This window comes from Artemia franciscana, chromosome 21 (assembly GCF_032884065.1).
Source record: "Artemia franciscana chromosome 21, ASM3288406v1, whole genome shotgun sequence".
Classification (NCBI taxonomy): Eukaryota; Metazoa; Arthropoda; class Branchiopoda; order Anostraca; family Artemiidae; genus Artemia; species Artemia franciscana.
This window is the reverse complement of record NC_088883.1, coordinates 12,213,719-12,232,077: the sequence shown is the minus strand read 5'-3', so window position 1 is coordinate 12,232,077 and position 18,359 is coordinate 12,213,719. Positions and strand designations below refer to the sequence as shown.

General features: G+C 37.1%; 1 protein-coding gene across 2 annotated transcripts in view; it reads right to left on the bottom strand.

Moving 5' to 3' along the window:
- The window catches only part of LOC136040532 (tyrosine-protein kinase transmembrane receptor Ror2-like), a 141,896-nt gene that overhangs the window by 105,773 nt on the left and 17,764 nt on the right, over positions 1 to 18,359 (bottom strand). For both annotated transcript variants that reach the window (XM_065724715.1, XM_065724716.1), the window contains exons 3-4: positions 17,764 to 18,060; positions 3,491 to 3,615 (exon numbers count right to left, since the gene is read on the bottom strand). In XM_065724715.1, coding sequence (XP_065580787.1) covers positions 3,491 to 3,615; positions 17,764 to 18,060 — 422 coding nt within the window. The remainder of the gene's footprint in view (positions 1 to 3,490; positions 3,616 to 17,763; positions 18,061 to 18,359) is intronic.

Below are 18,359 nucleotides of genomic sequence, written 5' to 3'. Positions count from 1 at the left end.
GAACATCGTGACTTTAGTTTTATTTCATATACGATCTGCAGAACACGGAAAGGACGTATAGCCATGTTGCGGAAATAGTTTTTAAGAAAAGACTATCTTTCCATTTTAAGCATAGAAAATAACAAGATCGTATTCTAGTTCAATAGTGGATAAATTATAGTTAAACAAAATGCATCCATTTCCAGCCCCTTACGAAAGGAAGAAGAGAATCAGTGGAAAAAAGAAGATGCAGTTTGCCACGGTGGCGTTAAAACTGAAGCCAATCGGAGGTTTTCAAATATGGAAGGAATAGGGACCATAGCCACCGAGTCCCTTAGGAAGCCACTTGCTCACGATCGCGCCTTTTGAAGGGGGTCTCCAGCAATTTGAAAATGTCAGTGGAAGCGTCAAAACGTCTTTCCCATCGCCTTTGGAAAGTTTTGGTTAAACTTTTCCTTTGCCCGCTGTCTAATTACGTGTTCCATCATTAACGGCTAGGGTGAAAGGGCAGACACAACGTAAAGCTTTGTGCGGAAAAATTTGCACTGAAAGTCTAATTGAAAAATTTATTAGTTTCAGATATGAAACTACTACTACTGCTAACAACTCACCGCAGCCCCAAGCCGTCTGAGGCCAAAACAGCTACGCACGCCCCTCCTCCATCCCAACCTATTCAAGATCTCCCTGTTTACACCTTCCCAGGAAGTCCCCGTTTCCTTCAAATCTTCCTTTATGAAATCCCCCTATCCCAACCGCAGACGACCTTCTTTCCGTTTAGCCCTAGAAGGTTGGCCGAAAAGGACAATCTTCGGCAATCTGTCATCCTTTATCCACAGAACGTGCCCTAGCCATCTCAACCTTTCTCTCATTATCGCCCTGGATAGCGGGATTCAACCACACAATGAAAAGAAATGAAATGATTAACCAATGTCTGGTATTTGCAGAAGAACTGTTCAAAAATCTACATAAGGCAATTTGCTTTATGTAAAAATTCAATAATGTTGCTTGAACTTTGGAACTAAATATTATATGAATGGCTAATACTCACCATTAGGATAGTGAATGACTGAATTTAATGCTAAAATATTCAATGGAAGGCCTGGAAGATAGGACAAAGCCAATTCATACCATTGCGATATCTCAAAAGGTGTGTCGCAAATCAAGCGTTTACACAATCAAAACACTTGCCTGTGGCAAGTGTTTACATCAAAACAATTTTTAGCACTCACTCATTAAGTTCAACGGCTTTCTAACCATAGCTAACGCAATGGATAATTCAACTATTGGCAATCTCCAATGGCCACTACACGCAACCAATAAACATATCCGTGGACTGAAATACTTGTGACCAGTTGTCTGCTTGAATCATAGAGACTTTAATTGCAAAACAAGCTAGTTTGGCTTATAACACAAAATTTCATAGCTCATGTTTACATAGAGTTGGTGGGGGGAGGGGGGCTCGTCGAAGAACCTTGTGAAGAAACCCGTCCCGGGAAATTAAAGATCGGAGTGGATAAGGATACTCCAGAGCGATTGATGGCACGTGGGGAATCGAATCGACTTTTCAAAAACTGGATTCTTTTTTACAAGCCCAGACAGCAAGTCTGTCGCCCAATCTTCCTGCAGCTGGGTTCGAACCCCCATCTCGGTACTGCAAAGCAGTGAATCCATCCACTGTGTTGCCACGACGTTAAACGCAAGATCGCTACCACAAATTGAGTTGAACTTGAATTCCCACAGATAGAAGGAGAGCGTCATCACCATTGTATGAGGACAACTGAATTTAAAGATCGTAGCCTAAAACAACATTGTTTTTCGAATTTTTACCCCAGGTTCCTTTTTGGCTATGCAGCCATGTAATATTCTGCTGAAAGTAACCAATTTTCAATGTGAATTTCACAGCCAGATTTTTGCTTAAAGGAATTAAACCAATTAAAAAATTTTGAGGTTTTGATTTTGCCCTACAAGTACCGGTTTTCGGAACACAAGCATTGGTCGAAAAAAAAATATGGGCTAGAAGTTTCGAATTATCTCCTTTTGTCAGGTTGTTGTAACGCCTATCAAAACTTCCATTAAAAAGTTTCGGTTCCAGTTCAAATATTCTGGTATTTTACTTTTGTTTGACTGGGAGATTGCTACAAGAAAAAGCATGATAAATTGTTGGGAAATGGATAAGCTGCTTTTTAGAGCAAAAACTGGGAAATCCTTCCTTCTGAGTTTCACTTTGGCAAAAACACAATTTCATTTGAAATGATGCAAGTTTTTGTTGAAGTGGGGTCCAGGAAAGGTAACATGCAATTAAGCTAAATCAATATATAAGATTCGCTGCTGATTTTGATTTATCATGAGTTTTAACACAAATTTTGATCTAGTAAAAAGAATGTCTATCCACTGGGTTTTTCTTATTTTATATAATTCACTAGTATTTTTATGGTATTGGGCACGGAGATGTATTGAAAGGGTCATTGAAGACATTTCGGGTCTCCGTAAAGTGCGAAACTACAAATAACGAAAGTTGTTTAGAAAATGAATAAGTCTCCAGGCTCACAGCTCAGCTATCTGTCTCCGATGAATAGATCCACGTCCAGGACCATCGAGATGAGGGATTATTCCCCCGCAGCGTTAAGCATCGAAGGAAGCCAGGGCATCATTTTATTTATGACAAATTTTACGTTACAAAGCTTCAATGTTTTTTTATTTATGATCGAACCACTTTTGTTTCGGATGTTTTTTGTTTGTTTTTTTTTTCCCACAGAATTCAAAATTGAAAATTAAAAGAATGCGCTATCAACAATTACGAAAATTTACACTATAGCGTAAATCACAAAATATTTTTGCGGGTTGGTGCTTGAGCAGTGGTTCCCAGTCGATTTTGGGCCATGCCAAACCTAGGCATTTCTAAAATCTTGATGCCCTCTCATGAAATCTTAAATTTATTATTCAAAATTATACATGTATTCACCCAAAGAAAGATTAAAAATTCATCAACTTGGTATCTTTTCTTGGATCGTCCTTTAGGCATATTTTATACTAATGAAACATACTGCCTGAATATAATACCTTTAATACAATGTATGACGTCCTTGCAATACTGTTATGTATCTTTTTTGATCTTTAAATGCATGTTAATGTGACGTCAACCACATGAAAAATGTTTTTGTTTTCCAAAATTAAGGCTCTAAAGTATAGTCAGCCAAAGGGTGCACGTCCTACTCATGACCCACTGAAATATTGCCATGCCCCAGGTTGCGAATCATGGGGCTAGAGGGACGCTGCGAACAAATTTCGATATCCAATACCAAGAGTCATTGCTATGACGCTTCTAATTTGCTTGCAATACTACAAAATTTTCAAAATAAAATAAATAAAACAAAAAAGTAGTTGGGGAGGGGGCAGACACAGGAATAAATTAGTCTTCGGGTTAAACGTCGACTCTTGGCGGCCCAGTCAGCTTACAATGATTGAAAAGTTTCACCTCAATGGGCACCAAAATAATAAGGGAAAAACAAACCTGTTTTCCATCCCTAAACCAGGATATATTTGGCAATGGATCCCCGATTGCTTCGCATGAAAATTCAACACTGTCGCCGAAAGTAACAGATTGACTCGTTGGGAACTCCTTGATACGAGCTGGAACTAAAGAAGTATATATTAATCAGGGTGTTCTTTCCCTTCATTACAAATAATTTTAACCAATGCTGGATTCAAACATCAAGGACCCTTGTGCATAAAACAAACTGAGAGTCAAGCTCCGTACAACAGAAAATTTGTTGGTCTCGAGATTGAAGCAACTTAAACAATGATTGTAGATATAAATAGACCCACTCCTTTGATACCTTGTCATTTCATAACTGCTTTTCATAACTTACCCATACTGTTTGTTGATAAATTTCTCCAGGTTCCCTAGATTTTTAAACCAGATATAGGTTCCTGCATACGTAAAAACTAAGTAAGTATGACTGCACTAGATCCTTAAGGTCCAAATTGGCGGTGGTTATCTCCATTTCGTGGCCCTTCAGCCAAGAAGCGCAATTGGGGGTTGGGGAGAGCCATCCTATGCTTTCTCACATCATTCCTGCTTACGTTCCTAGATTTCCCTAGGTACCCATTTAGAGCTGGATTGACTCTGGCTGAGCTTACAAAGTCACGTCAATGACGCCGTCTCAAACCAAAATAACCGGCTACACCAGGGATGAAACACGTGCCCCTCGGACAAATGATTAGTTTCTGCATACGTACCTGTCTCTCGCACACTCTTCCATCGACTTTAATAGATCTAGTAAAGATTTATCAAGTCAAAGTTGAACAAAAAATGACAATAATCATTACAGTTATATTTCAACTTTATTTCATATTAAGCAAGCACTCAATAGTATGCTACATACTTAATGTAAAAGTAAAATCCCCTTCCTTTTTAATCACATATTTCGGGACACCATGCCCTTTATCCAGTTTAACCACTAGGTTTTGTGTTGTATTAATACGTTTTGTATATTAGTAACAGTCGTATATCCTTTCACCCTAACAAACCGTGGCCCAACAAGAGGCAGCTTTTCAGAAGGAGGTAAGGGAATAGAGGCAAAAGTCTTGTAGAATACAGGCACTAACCCACATTAGACACCCCTACCAGTCCTAAAATAGAAGCTCCGAAGTGGCGTCAAGATGGGGTTAGGGGTCCTTGAAAAAAAAAATCAGGACACAAAAATATGAAACAAAGAATACAGCAGTTTTTACAGTAGTATGAATGTATATTAATAAAATATATTTTGCTAATCCTTGTAATTTGTTAAACTATATGGTGACAAGTTATCCAACAAAAGTGATTACATTACCCGTCGACACGTTGCGGAGAAAATTCATGCAAACCTCGAATTTGAAAGACGCCTTTTATATAAAGCTGGGAAACTGAATCTAGTTTGTTACGGCTGAAAAATAATTCCAATCTCAAGTGAATTAGAAAACTAGAATTGAGATGGTGGAAACACAGGTGTTCTATATTCTGATACTGAAATCTTTATGCTTGACGAAGTGAGAATTTCTTGAATCTGAATATACTTTCACCTGAATAAGCTTTGAAAGTTGTTCCCGAGAAGAAAGTTTACTCTAATGACCAAGGAAGCAACAAAGGGACCATCTCCAGATCGCATTTTGAGAGTCAGAAATTTTAAAAACTGAAAAAAGGAAGATAAGCTTTGTCGTCGAAAATCATTATATACTAAGTAAACGAAATGTTGAACTCAGTAAACTAGAAAATTGGAAACTTGTTAGTAGAATTCCACGTTTCGTATTTTTTTATTTTATATTCGACGAAAGTATTTTAAAATATTCCAACTTAAAACTTTTAAACTTAAAGTTCAAAATGTTAAAAGGCTTAATTGTGTTGCGAGAGCAACACTTTGGTTTTGTCGTTTTTTTTTTTTTTTTTTTTTTTTTTTGTTTTTTTTTTGTTCCTAGCACCCCGATTTCAGCTTATTCCTAGAAAGTGGTAAGGGTCTAACCTCTGCGGTTTTTACGGAAAGTGTGGACCTTAGGCCGGATTGATGAATATGACTTTACATTTTGGAAAGCTTCGTAGAACTCTTGCCTGGGGCCAAAAAGGATGGTTTTTGCTTGTCCTTGAGCCAGAGCCTATAGTGTGTGAAGTGAAGAGGAGTTGTATAGCCTATGTCAGAGAGGACTATCTGAAGTTATGCAGCCAAGCTTTCGTTTCATCAAACCATGTTTCTGCTTTCGAGTGGAAAGCTCCGTTCTAGCAGGCAAGCAGGCAGGCACCAGTTTCAAATTGAAGATGGACTAAAATCTATAAGTGTTAAATATATGCGACAGTTACCCTGCCCCACAGCCAATATATCTTCTTTGAGTGATAAATAGAAAAATTTAGAGAAGCAAAAAAGCGGCATTTTCCCAGGGGTCCGAAAGTGCTGCCATCTATTGTTTCTACCCATTTCTGTTCGTGATTTCAGCTGAGTTTATCATTCGGTTTTTCGCACTTGGGATTGCGGTAGAGAAATGGTATCAGATGTGCCTCTTAAACTTTAAAAGTTCTCTCATTGCTAAAGAAATTAGAGTTTATCCTTTGCTCCTTTCTAAGTGATGACGTTAGAAAGTTGGCCTACGGCAAAAAAGTCAACTTTTGAACTAAGACAGATAGATTTTTTTTTTCGACGGCAGTCGATAGCTTTTGATGAGCTGATCAAAGTATATGTCATCCATTTTTTTGTACGAAAATTCCTTCATGAGATATACCAGTTTGAAAGTTTAAAGGGGTTGACAACTTCAGTAGCAAGGTACACACTGAAACCAAAAATAGGCCGATACCAATTGTGAGACGTATAGGGGAGTTGTAAGCAACAGTCGGCTGTTAGCTCATAATCATCCTCGGCAATGAGGGGTTCGCAACTCTTACTAGTTGGTGTACCTATTTTTTGTTTCCGTTGTATTTGATGGTAAGACCAATTTGGTTCCAGTGGTAAGACATGTAGGGGACTTGTAAGTAATAATCGGCTATAAGGCTACAATCATCTTTAGCAATGAGGAGTTTGCAACTTTTGCGAGTTGGTGTACCTAGTATGTATTTTAGCATCCTTACAGATTAACAACTTCAGCGTTTAGTCGCAGCGAGGAAACAAAACCAAAGTGTTGCTCTCGCAACACTTTATTCGGCGAAGCCGAGCAAAGGTTGCCGCAACACCTCACGTTGCCCATGCAACGTAGATCTAGTTTTGTTTGATTTGTACCACAATAGATCCATTTTTCTCTGTTAGTTTTTTTTCCATTTCTGAATCCCGTGACATTCCTTGGATTTATATCTCTTTTTAGATATTCACACCTCGTCGAGGATTAAGAACCAGAAAATCAGAAAAAGAGCTTGAAAAAACGAAGAAATAGGGAAAGAATCTTCACCAAGGCATACATACAGACAAGAGTCCCACTAATCAGGGGCATAACTTGCTATCGGACAGGGGTGCCAACTGTTCCTTCCAAACCTCACTTTGCCTCCCTTCAGACCCAAGTTTGCCCCCGCCCCCACCTGAAATTCTATTTCATCAAAAATCGTGTCAAAACTCAGATAAGTATGCATAATTCAAGCATCGACCGAAACGGGTCAGTTTTCCTTAGTATATCTGTACTTTATGGTTCTACATGGCTCATTTTTCAATTTTCTTTGTCATTTTCCTTGATTTGGGAAAATAAGCTTCTACTTTACCCCTCGCCCCCAGGATTTTGACAAAATTATTCCATTGCCATTGACTGTAGATAAATGTGAGGCTAAGACACACTTTCCGTTTTCTCTATCCCATCCCATCCTCTCTCAAATAAAGGTCTTTGATATTCTTGCCAAGGCTCTGACATGTGTGCATCTATGTCCAGGGTGCGTAGCTTCACTAAGGAATTCCTAGAGGTAAACAGCAACAAAGCGAAGACGAACCTGGTCACTCAAAATCAGATCAACTAGAAAATTGGTATTGAGATGGAGAAAATACAGGTGTTCCTATTTTCTGATTGCTCTGGTTCTTAATCCTCGACGAGGCGTGGATATCTAAAAAGATATATGAATCCAAGGAATGCCAGGGGATTCAGAAATTGAGAAAAAACTAAGAGAGAAAATGAATCTATTGCGGTTCAGAATCAAACAAATGTGCGAAATAAAAGCTTTTGAGGAGTCAAGTATATTATAGAACTATTCTTGAGATGGTGGAAAATACGTTTTCAATTTTCTGTTGCTCTAAATATTTATGCTTGAGAAAGTGGGACTAGCCACAATCCGAGAATTTTGTCACCTACAAGAACCTGTTTAACTGAAAAGGGTTCAATTCATTTCAGCGGGGAATGACAATGAAAACTATTTCTCGAAATGATTAAGAGACTCGCGAGCTCAGAAAAAAAAATACTGTGAAGCTCGAACTGATCGCATAGGTTGTGGATTTACGCTATGCACTATACAATTCAATAGAATTCTTCAAATATAACAAAATAAAGGTTCTGCAAGTTAACAAGATCAGAGCTGCCCATAAGAATTTAACAATATCCCAAGATTCACCAGCTAAAAATCCTTAGATTTTAACAGAAACTCAAGATAGTAAACAATAACAATGTTCATACTTAATATATTTTTATGATTAATATTTTTTCCATGATTCCAGGATCGGTTCTCAAATCTTCAGACCTTGGGAAAAACCCAAAAACTGGCAGCTCTGATCAAAATTGTTATAAATTTGACATTGATGGAATTGACTGAGAGAAGCCTTTGAAGCTCTGTTCCAGATGCCTTTGATCCTCTTCTTTCACAACAGTATTGCAGGAACGACACATTTATAAGAATTTAACAATGTCCCATGATTCGCCAGCAAAAATCCTTAGATTTTGACAGAAACTCAAGATATTATAGGATAAAAATGTTCATACTTAATATATTTTTATGATTAATACTTTTCCCATGATTCCAGGATCGGTTCTCAAATCTTCAGGTCTTGAGAACAACCTTAAAACCGGCAGCTCTGATCAAAATTGTTATAAATTTGACATTGATGGAATTGACTGAGAGGAGCCTTTGAAGCTCTGTTCACGAAGCCTTTGATCCACTTCGTTCACAACAGTACTGCAGGAACGTCACATTTATGTTGCTTCTCAAAACACAATCTAACACGACATATATTGCTATTATAAAATTGCAACCTTTACAAACAAACGTTACATTTCTTTGCCTAGAAACGTTAGTGAATTAGTTTGCCTCAGTTGTCCCTGCAATTCACTGCTAAAATATTTGCCTATTACCGAATGTTTGCCGCCTAAAAACCTTACTAGTAATTGCAAAAGTATGTCATTGCGTCATACTTCTATTCATAATTGTAGCATACCCATTTACATGAACCCGCGTACCACAATTCTAAAATCAATAAAACAAAAAAAAGGCCGTAAATAATAAAACACAGAATCAGCACAAACCGCTCGTCCCTGAGGCTGAACAAGCATTACGATTCTTTCCTACAACTCACTCTTTGTGATAATTAAACAAAAAAAACAAGTTTTTTTAAATGAAAGTAAGGAGCGACATTAAAACTTAAAACGAACAGAAATTACTCCGTATATGAAAGGGGCTTTTCCTCCTCAACGCCCCGCTCTTTACGCTAAAGTTTGACTGTTTCTCTTAACTCTATTTCTAAAACAGTGAAGACGGGAAAACCACCTCAAAAAATCATCAATCCCATTGGCCCTAGAAACTTACCCCTTAAATTTCAAGTTGATCAGAAAAAAAAATGCTCACTTTACTGCTCAAACGTTGGTGATGGGAGGTTGTTTTCGAGAGGATAAGCGCCTACTTCGTGCTTACTATAATAATCGTGCTTACTATAATAATTACTATAAATATCGGAAATTCTTGGATGTTCCTTTAAAAACAGAGCATAATATGCCTGTTTTTATGCTAAATAGGTGGTATCAAGAGGCGGAGGGATGTTCAACGGGCTATTGAACCACTCTATGCCTCAAAAATTATTGAATGCATTTTCCATTCAAAGAAGTTGCAACATGCCTACCTTTCCGCTTAAGAGTTGAAAATGGGAGGGTGAGTAAGGATGTAGATGGGACAATTGTTCGACTTGCTTCCACAAATCATACAGATTGAAATTCTTTACTTGGTTCCTATTTGAAGAAGATGCGATATGCCTATCATTCTACTATATAGTTGTCATTGCAAGGGCAGGAAGCGTGTATTGAAGTGGCTAAGGGCCCACTTGGTGTATCCATACATACAGATCGAAAATCCGAGGCCATGGGCCTAACTTAGCATCCTAATCATACAGATCGGTCAAAGATCTTCTCCCATGAAAACCTCCCCTGAAAAGACAAATTACCAAGTACAGTGAAAATGAGATTTAAATGTTGAATTGATTATCTGAAAACTTACAAGACCATATATGCTGTATCTTGAAAAATTATGAAAAACAGAAATTATTGGGGGATACGCAAAAATACCTTATTGGTGATTTTATTGGAAAACACTAATTTTTCCGGTGTTTTTCAATGGAAAAATTCGCAAAAGCGACAAAATTACACCTCCAAGATATTAAAAAATAAATTCATCCCCCCCCCCCGTCTCCCATTTTCGTGAACTGGCGCCACTGCTAAAATCATCTACAATAAGGTCCTTTAGTCCTACAAAAGTTTTGACTGTTTGCACATATATTGAAAACAGAAAGTAAACGCTCCAATCAATAGAATTCAACGAAAAAAGAATATTATCAAAACTAATATCAAGAACTGCATTTTCTCTGAATCTTAAAAAATGGATATTTGCCTCCATGGAATACTCCTTTAACCTCCCCCGCCTAAACTTCAGATAGCTTCCATATATCGTCAAGACAGATGTATTTCTGTAATTAAGCACCAAACAGACAAGGTTTAAGAGATAATAAAAACAAAATTTATAGGTAACTGCAAGATACTTAAAGCAAGCAAAATAATTTAGTGTAACACGACAAGTAGAATAAAGATTTTTAAACGTATGCATAGACTGAGTGTTTCAGATATTGTAAATTTCTCCTATTTTACCCACTTTGATCCGCTACAGAATTATCGACAAATATAAATTGAAGGTTGTAGATCATTGATACTAATCTGCTGACTGCCAACCTTGAAAGGCAGAACCATGACCGGTCAATGCGGGAAGTGGTAATTAGTTTAGACAAATTCAAGCAAAGAAACTCAAGAAAAATATTAATTTATAAGGAGTCAAACAGCATGAATACAATATCTCATAATAGGTGAAACAGTGACTTGAGAGTGAAAATATGATTAGATATGTATTCTTCGGATTAGCTGAATTCCCCCCCCCTCACTGGTTAAACGTATGCCAGCTCTTCTTGGTGTTTAATATCTAGAAGTTTTCCCTTTCTTTATTTTATTTGCATTTATAACTCCGCTATGGAATTTTTATTCTAGTATATTGAATGACTGGCGGTATTAAGAAAAGGGATATTAAAAATTGAACTTCCACTATCTTTTAAATAGAACTTGTGTCAAGGAACGAAAAACAATTTCGTTTTGGTTGAATTGCTACAAAGGAAGTCCGCTCTTTCTTTGAAAGACTATTTTCTTTGTGTTTCCTTCCGGGCAAAATCGGCAGTCATTCTTTCATAACGGAAATCAGAAACAAGTTCCAGCCTCACACTAAAAATTAAATGAAAAATCAGGTTTTTCCTACTGAAAGTAAGGAGCAACATTAAAGCTTGAAACGAACAGAAATTATTCGGCATATGAAGGGGTTGAACCCCTCGTCAATACCTCGCTCTTTCCGCTAAAGTTCGAACTTTGTTCCAATTCTTTGATCATGACTCCTGAATCACAATGGCTATTTAATTAGAATGAATAACTCTTTTAAAATACAAAAAAAAAATTAGCATAAAGAGTGAAGCATGGACGAGGGGTTGAACCCCCTCATATATGTAATAATTTCTATTCATTTTAAGTTGTAATGTTGCTCCTTACTTTCAGTAAAAAAAACAACTTGTTTTTTATTTAATTTCTGATCATTTTTTTAAAATTTGCTGGGAATTCCGGCGACCCCTTCACGGAAAATGCTCTTCCGGCCATGAAGAGTTCCTCCATGGAAAGATCCTCCCATGTAATCATGTCCCCCCACCCCCCTCCCCCTACCAGAAAAAATCCCTCTGAAACCATCCGTATATTTCCCAATATCCAGTGACTGGGAAAAAATGACCGCGGGTGGGGGCCTAGTTGCCCCCCAATTTTTTTCGTCACTTAAAAAGGGTACTAGAACATTTAATTTCCGTTCGAATGAACCTTCTCGCGACATTTTAGGACCATTGAGTCGATACGATCACCCCTGAAAAAAAACACGCATCTGTGATCTTACTTTTGGCAAAAAATACAAAATTCCACATTTTTGCAGATAGGAGCTTGAAAAGGCCTGTGGTGGCGCAGTGGATTTGACCTTAGCTTGGTAATACGGGACCCAGAGACCGAATCACGCTGCAGGAATGCACTGCAGGTCCGACGCAGGGACCTTAGTAGTCGAGAAGCGTCGTTAATTCTTAAATAAATAAAATAAAAGGAGCTTGAAAACTCTACAATGGGGTTCTCGGATACGCTGAATCTAATGGTGTGATTTTTATTAAGATACTATGACTTTTAGGGGGTGTTTCCCCTTTTTTGAAAATAAGGTAAATTTTCTTAGGTTTGTAGCTTTTGATGGGTAAACCAAACTTGGCAAAATTTACAGATTTAAAATCAGCATAAAAATCCGATTCTTTTGATGTGTCTATTAATATCAAAATTTATTTTTTAGAGTTTCGGTTACTATTGAGCCGGGTCGCTGCTTACTTAAATGAAATTACTATGATTTCTGAGGTATGTATTTGCATGTCATTAGGCAGTATGATGAACAAGTCATTCGATTTTCAAATTGTACAAATCAGAAGAACCAGAGGTACACACAGGCCCACCTTGCAGAGGCGTGGCTTGAACGAGCAGAAAAATTTAATTTTAGCAAACAAACTTTCCTGGGATAAGGGAGGGGTTCCATGTACCTAGCCTAGGATGATCAATTATCAGCCTTGTCAAGTGAAATTTTTAAAATACATCGATTGCTGAATACACATTTTTTGATTGTCTACAGTGCTTCAAATACGTCTGGAAGTGAATTCTACACATCTTAAAATATAACCTGTTCCGTAGTCAATTTGACAATGTCGACTAGAAAATAAAAAAAATAGAAATAAAATTTAAAAAAAATACAACCAGAGCCCGAAAATACTTGATTTTGGGTATCAGTCCTAAGTCTTAAAAATAGCCTTGATACTGTGTAAAATTAAAAGTCAGTTCAGTACTTTGAAACCAGGGCTCCCACTGAGAGTTTAACTATATCCTGATATTCGCTTGTGAAAAATCCTACAATTTAAAAATTAACCCAATATATTAAATAATGCAATGCAAGTCCTGTGGTGGCGCAGTGGATTTGACCTTAGCTTGGTAATACGGGACCCAGAGATCGAATCACGCTGCAGGAATGCACTGCAGGGCCCACGCAAGGACCTTAGTAGTCAAGAAGCGTCGTTAATTCTTAAATTATAATGCAATGCATATACAGTCTTTTACATAGTACTTAGCAATTACATGGTACTCTTCGGGTTACTAATATCCCAAGATACTGGGAAAAACCCCAAAGAGTGGTAGCCTTGTTTGACACCAGAATTTAAAATACAAAAAACTGCTTTGATCAGATAAGTTTCTAAAACCCGTGCAAAGGGAAAAGAAATACCCCTTCTAACAATGAATCGATCACCTAAGCACCATACCAACGGAAGTGCAACCCTCCCTTTAACACCAGAACTATTTGAGTTTCTTACCTTCCATGTATTTATACATACCAACAAAATTATGGAAGAGAGTTCCAGAACTTCGCTCCAAAATTCTTTTTAGTAAATCTCTTGAAATGGGTAAAAAATTTTAAATCCATCTTTTCAGGAGGATGACCCCCCTCCCCGTCCCTCAAGAAATCAAATGACTCCGCCATAAATTGCAAAGTTGGTTCAATTAAATGGAGCCTATAAAATCCTTTTAATAGACAGTGATAATTCACAAAAATACTAGATATGTCGGTCACATGTACAGTGACCAGCATCAGTAGAATTACTGTATACTGTATTTCTATGTACGTATTGACATTCAGGATTGAAAACTTGCATTCTCTTTTAACAGAAAACTGTATCCCAAGTAGAAAGTCGATTTCGCTCTTGTTGAAGATCTTTAGTCGGTGTATTTCTATGGTTACATATGTCTTTGTTGAAATTAATACTACCAAGGTAATAATAATACTACCAAGGTAAGTGAAGCTATCCACCTGATCAATTATTTCGCTGGCCGACTTCAACTTTTCATCGTTTCTTATTCCTAGCCTTAGTGACTTAGTCTTCTTAATATGTATTTGTGAACCAATTTTAGCACCCTAAACTCGCAAAACCTCTGAAAGGTCATTCATTTTGCTTCCACTTTCAAATGCTTAAATTATCAATATAATCTAAGTCCAGGAAAGTTTTTCTTCCTCATTTGATTCCGTGTTTTCCCATTGCCCTTCCTGTGCTCCTAAGGCAAAGTCCATCAAAATGATCAATATAAATGGGGATAGGACACAGCCCTGCTTAACTCCTGATTTAATACAAGCCTTTCATTAATATTCCTCACTTTCTTCCCTATGATGCCATCAGCAACTTCACAAATTGTTTTCCTAAAATTATTCCATCCTTCTTCTACATTGTCACCCAACACAGTTTAATACAATGTGACTTGTTTTTTTTTTTAATAGACTTCAGATTAGCTTTGCTTAAATGAAAGTTGTAAACTCTAATGTTGAGGGCAAAGAAAAAACACAACAAAAGTTGCAGTAATTTGAATTTAGTAACACTGCAAAAGTGACCTCATTCCTTGATCCCAGTCCTAAGTAACTTAAAAAGTAACGTATTAAATACTTGGAATAGAATTTTCTTTAACAAAAGCAGACATAATATGTGAACGAAATATCTAGTATTTTTTTGTGATTTATCACTATCAATTAAAAGTATTTATCCCTATTTGAACTTTCGTCATGGAAATGCGGCAGGGTCTTAGAAAATGCAGACTCAATCGGTAGCTGTATTTTAGTGAATAGGCTATAGAAACCCAGCTCCCCAAAAAGCCCACTCAGGACGCTTTTCTTGCCTACGAGGAGCCTTGCTTTGTGAGAAAAAAGTTATTAGGTTGCACATACTTGCAGAAAAAGAAACTAAGTAACTAGCGAAATCCCACTAAAGAAAGGTCAAATTAACTACCCTTTCTAGGTGAAATTCGGCTTTAAAATGCATGGCTTCAGCAACTTTTCATAACTTTCTCTCACTTAATAGATTCATAAGCTATAATTTCAATCGCAAATTAAGTCAATAGATTCAAATATGTGTAAGGATAAACTAAACGAACGGAAACTGCATCCAAGCCAAGGGGGCATCCCTGACAAACCGATTTGTTTCAATTTAATTTAAACCTAAATATGATTAAGTCGCATCAAATTCAAACAGGAAAACTCTCTCTAGATAAGATAAGATTTTTTTCAACAAAGCGGCTATCACAAGTCCAAAAGGGCCGAATTCACACTTTAGTGTCAGTACAAAAAAATAGCAAAAATTTAAGAAATGGTCAAAGTCATAAAATCATATCATTGCAATCAATAAAAAAGTCAAGCGATAAAAACTCGTTGAATTAAAACAGGGAAAACAAATTTAAACAAAAGTCTAACTAGCAAGAATTACAAAGTTCGCAACTGCAAAATAAACACTAAAGTATAAGATGAAAGTGGAGTGAGAATAGGGGGGGGGGGGTATTGAGTTAAAATTTCAACTAAGTGAGGGATGAACGTTCTCCTATATCTTTCAGTGGAAACTTTTATTGGGGCAAGAAGGTGATTTTTCTTGAAACAGAACGTGGGGGCGAGTTAGGGGGGGGGGGGGTAAATGTTCACTAGGGAAAAGAAAAGTAGTACGAGGGTTATGCGCGGCATTGGGTGCAAAACGCAAGGAAATTTGTGCTCTCCTTTCCTTAAGGTTGACTAGATTTGCTCTCCGAAGAATGGAAATGTAAGGCCCTTTACCCTCATTAAAGATAATTCTTAGGCACCTTTTTTGAACTGCCTCTATTCTGTCCGACAATTCACTGGAGGTGTCAGCATACCAAACAGGACAGGCGTATTCGAGGGTAAAAAGCACAAAGGAGAGAAAAAAATCTCCTTTTTCTAGATCGACCACTAATCTATCTAGCCATTTACAGTCAATACTGCAGAAATAAACTCTGTACAGGCAAAGGACTGGAAAAACTTGCTCATAGACTAATAGAGAGAGTAGAATAAACAAGCCAGAAATGAGTAGAGTGGATAAATTCCACTAATCAACAAAGAAAGAACAGGTATAAAATACTGGAAATAAGTTAAAGCTTTTGCATTTCCTCTACCCTCCCTCCGATGAGCAGTCTCGACCGGTGTCATCGTTTTTCTAGGCAGCACGGCAACATACAGAAACTTGGCGTGCTCAAGCGACCAACAAGGAACGACAATCTGTAATGGGTACTAAAGGATTTTACCCCAAGTTGCAATTCGGATAGTACCGGTATTCTAAGAGAGATCATCCCTAAAAACCAGAATGTTGTTCCCTTCAAAAGGAAACTCAAAAGACACACCCCTGAAAAAAAACATAAGCAGAAATGAAGCTGACTAGTGACACATCAGGCTCTCTATTTTCAGCGACCTGACATCATGTAGAATGTCATAAAGATAGTAAGTTACTAAATTCGAAACCTCTTAGCAACAGGAAATAAGTTGCTTAGAAATTATTTAAGCCTAAATACTAAAAAAACGTGTTTTCGGATAGTACACTAGACAACTTCATTAAAAAGCTCATTCTCAGAAGTTCTGATTCTTTAAAAATATGCCGTTTCTGCTCAGCATGGTAATTTACGCCACTAGCTCATGATTGATAACTTCAATCATAATACTTGTATGTTATAAAACTTGTTCTGCACTGTTGTTTTATCTTAAATTTAACAAATTTAAGTCCCTCCCCTCTATATTTAGAACCTCCCCTCTATAATATTTAGAACCTCCCCTCTATAATATTCACATTGGCAACTATGTTTAACCGTGTCATTTGTTAGTTTCATATTTTAAGAGCGTCTTCGCGATTCAACAAAAAAGGAAATGTTTATATCGGCTTTTAACAGCAATGTTCGCGTTACCGTTAGCCAACAGAAACAAACACCAATAATTATTTGCAAATTTCTCCAACAAAAACAATCTTTGTTAGATAAAATTGTCAGTGGATATTGACTTATAGATTTGAAAGAAATCTAAGCAACGAGAATACTTTAATTTCCCGGTTTACGACAGTGAATTACTAATAGTATATTCCTTAATAACGGTGGACTTTTTTTTTAATTTGCAGTGTTTTATACTCCTGTTACATTCCTATAGATTTCATAAAGGTATACTCGATTTACACTTCAATTTGCGAAATCGTCTAATTCCACCACCCCTCTCCCACCAAAAAACAGAAAAAATACAAGAAGTAACAAAAAGCTATTTTCATTACAGAGAATCCCAGATCCATGGCTCCCTCTCCACCTGCGCATACACCTGATCAGAAGACTCGGTCCACGAAAAATTCAAGCAAAAACGCACTGTTTATTGTCTTCCCTATTTAAAAAAAGAAAATCTTAAAATGACCCCCACTACTATCACGCATGTTTTCACCTATGTGCATCCCTGTGAAAGCTTAAGGTTACAACTGGTCTGGATTCTTTGTTATATATGATTGAAGCATCAACTCTTTGACTAAACAAATAGGAGTTCCAAATAGGGATAGCTCCTTTTATTAGACAGTGAAACAAGTATATGTAAAAGCTCAAGATATTCCGATGACATAGTCAGTCATCATCATCAGTAGAGTTACTAAAGTATTAAAATTAAAACAAACTATATTTATACTAAACAGAGCCCAAACTCTGTTCAGAACAGCTCAAAAAACCTAAAGATTGAAATAATCTTTTGAACTTTGCACAAAAACAAAAGCCTTCCAGTCCCCTTCTCTTCTCCCAGCTCTTCTTTCCTTTCCAAGTCTTCCCCTCCTCCTAAACTCTGCTCGGACTTCTCTGTTCAGAACAGCTCAAACACTCAAAGATAGAGATAAACTTTTACACTTTAGACAAAAATAAGCAACATACTTTCAATTGCTGCTTAAGTAAACTCACCTTCAACATGAAATTGCCACTGTCGAGCTCTACTTCCTTCTTCCCCTTCAAAGGAGCATTCGTACAACCCCTCATCAGCTTTGCTAATGCTTGAGAAAGATAGACTCTGATCAGGAGTAATGCTTAATCTGGATTCATTATTGGATATTCGGATACCGTTTTTAGACCATTGCGTGTATATGCTCTCGGCAGGCACGTCGCAAGATAGTTGGAAACGACTGCCATGTATGGCACTGATACTTAGTGGCTTAGCATCAGTTAAGCCAGAATTTTCAATGGAAGTTTCAGTTACAGAACCTAAAACCAAAAAAAGAAAATTATCATTAATGGCAATTATTCTGAAAACTATTATTCATGTCCACTGAGCCTCAAGGGGTCAGTGCTTTAATAATCCCAACTTGTTTAAAATTAAGATCCTTAATTTAACCTTTTTTTGGTTTTTGCGTAAGACCAATTATCGAATACAGCTTCTCATTTTATGCTGAGGCTCACAATATTCACTTGGTACCAATCCAAAACAAAACTTGAAAAACTGTCTGTAGAACCAGCTGCTGCCTCTAAGGAATAGTCCTGAATTGGCATCAATGAAACTTTTT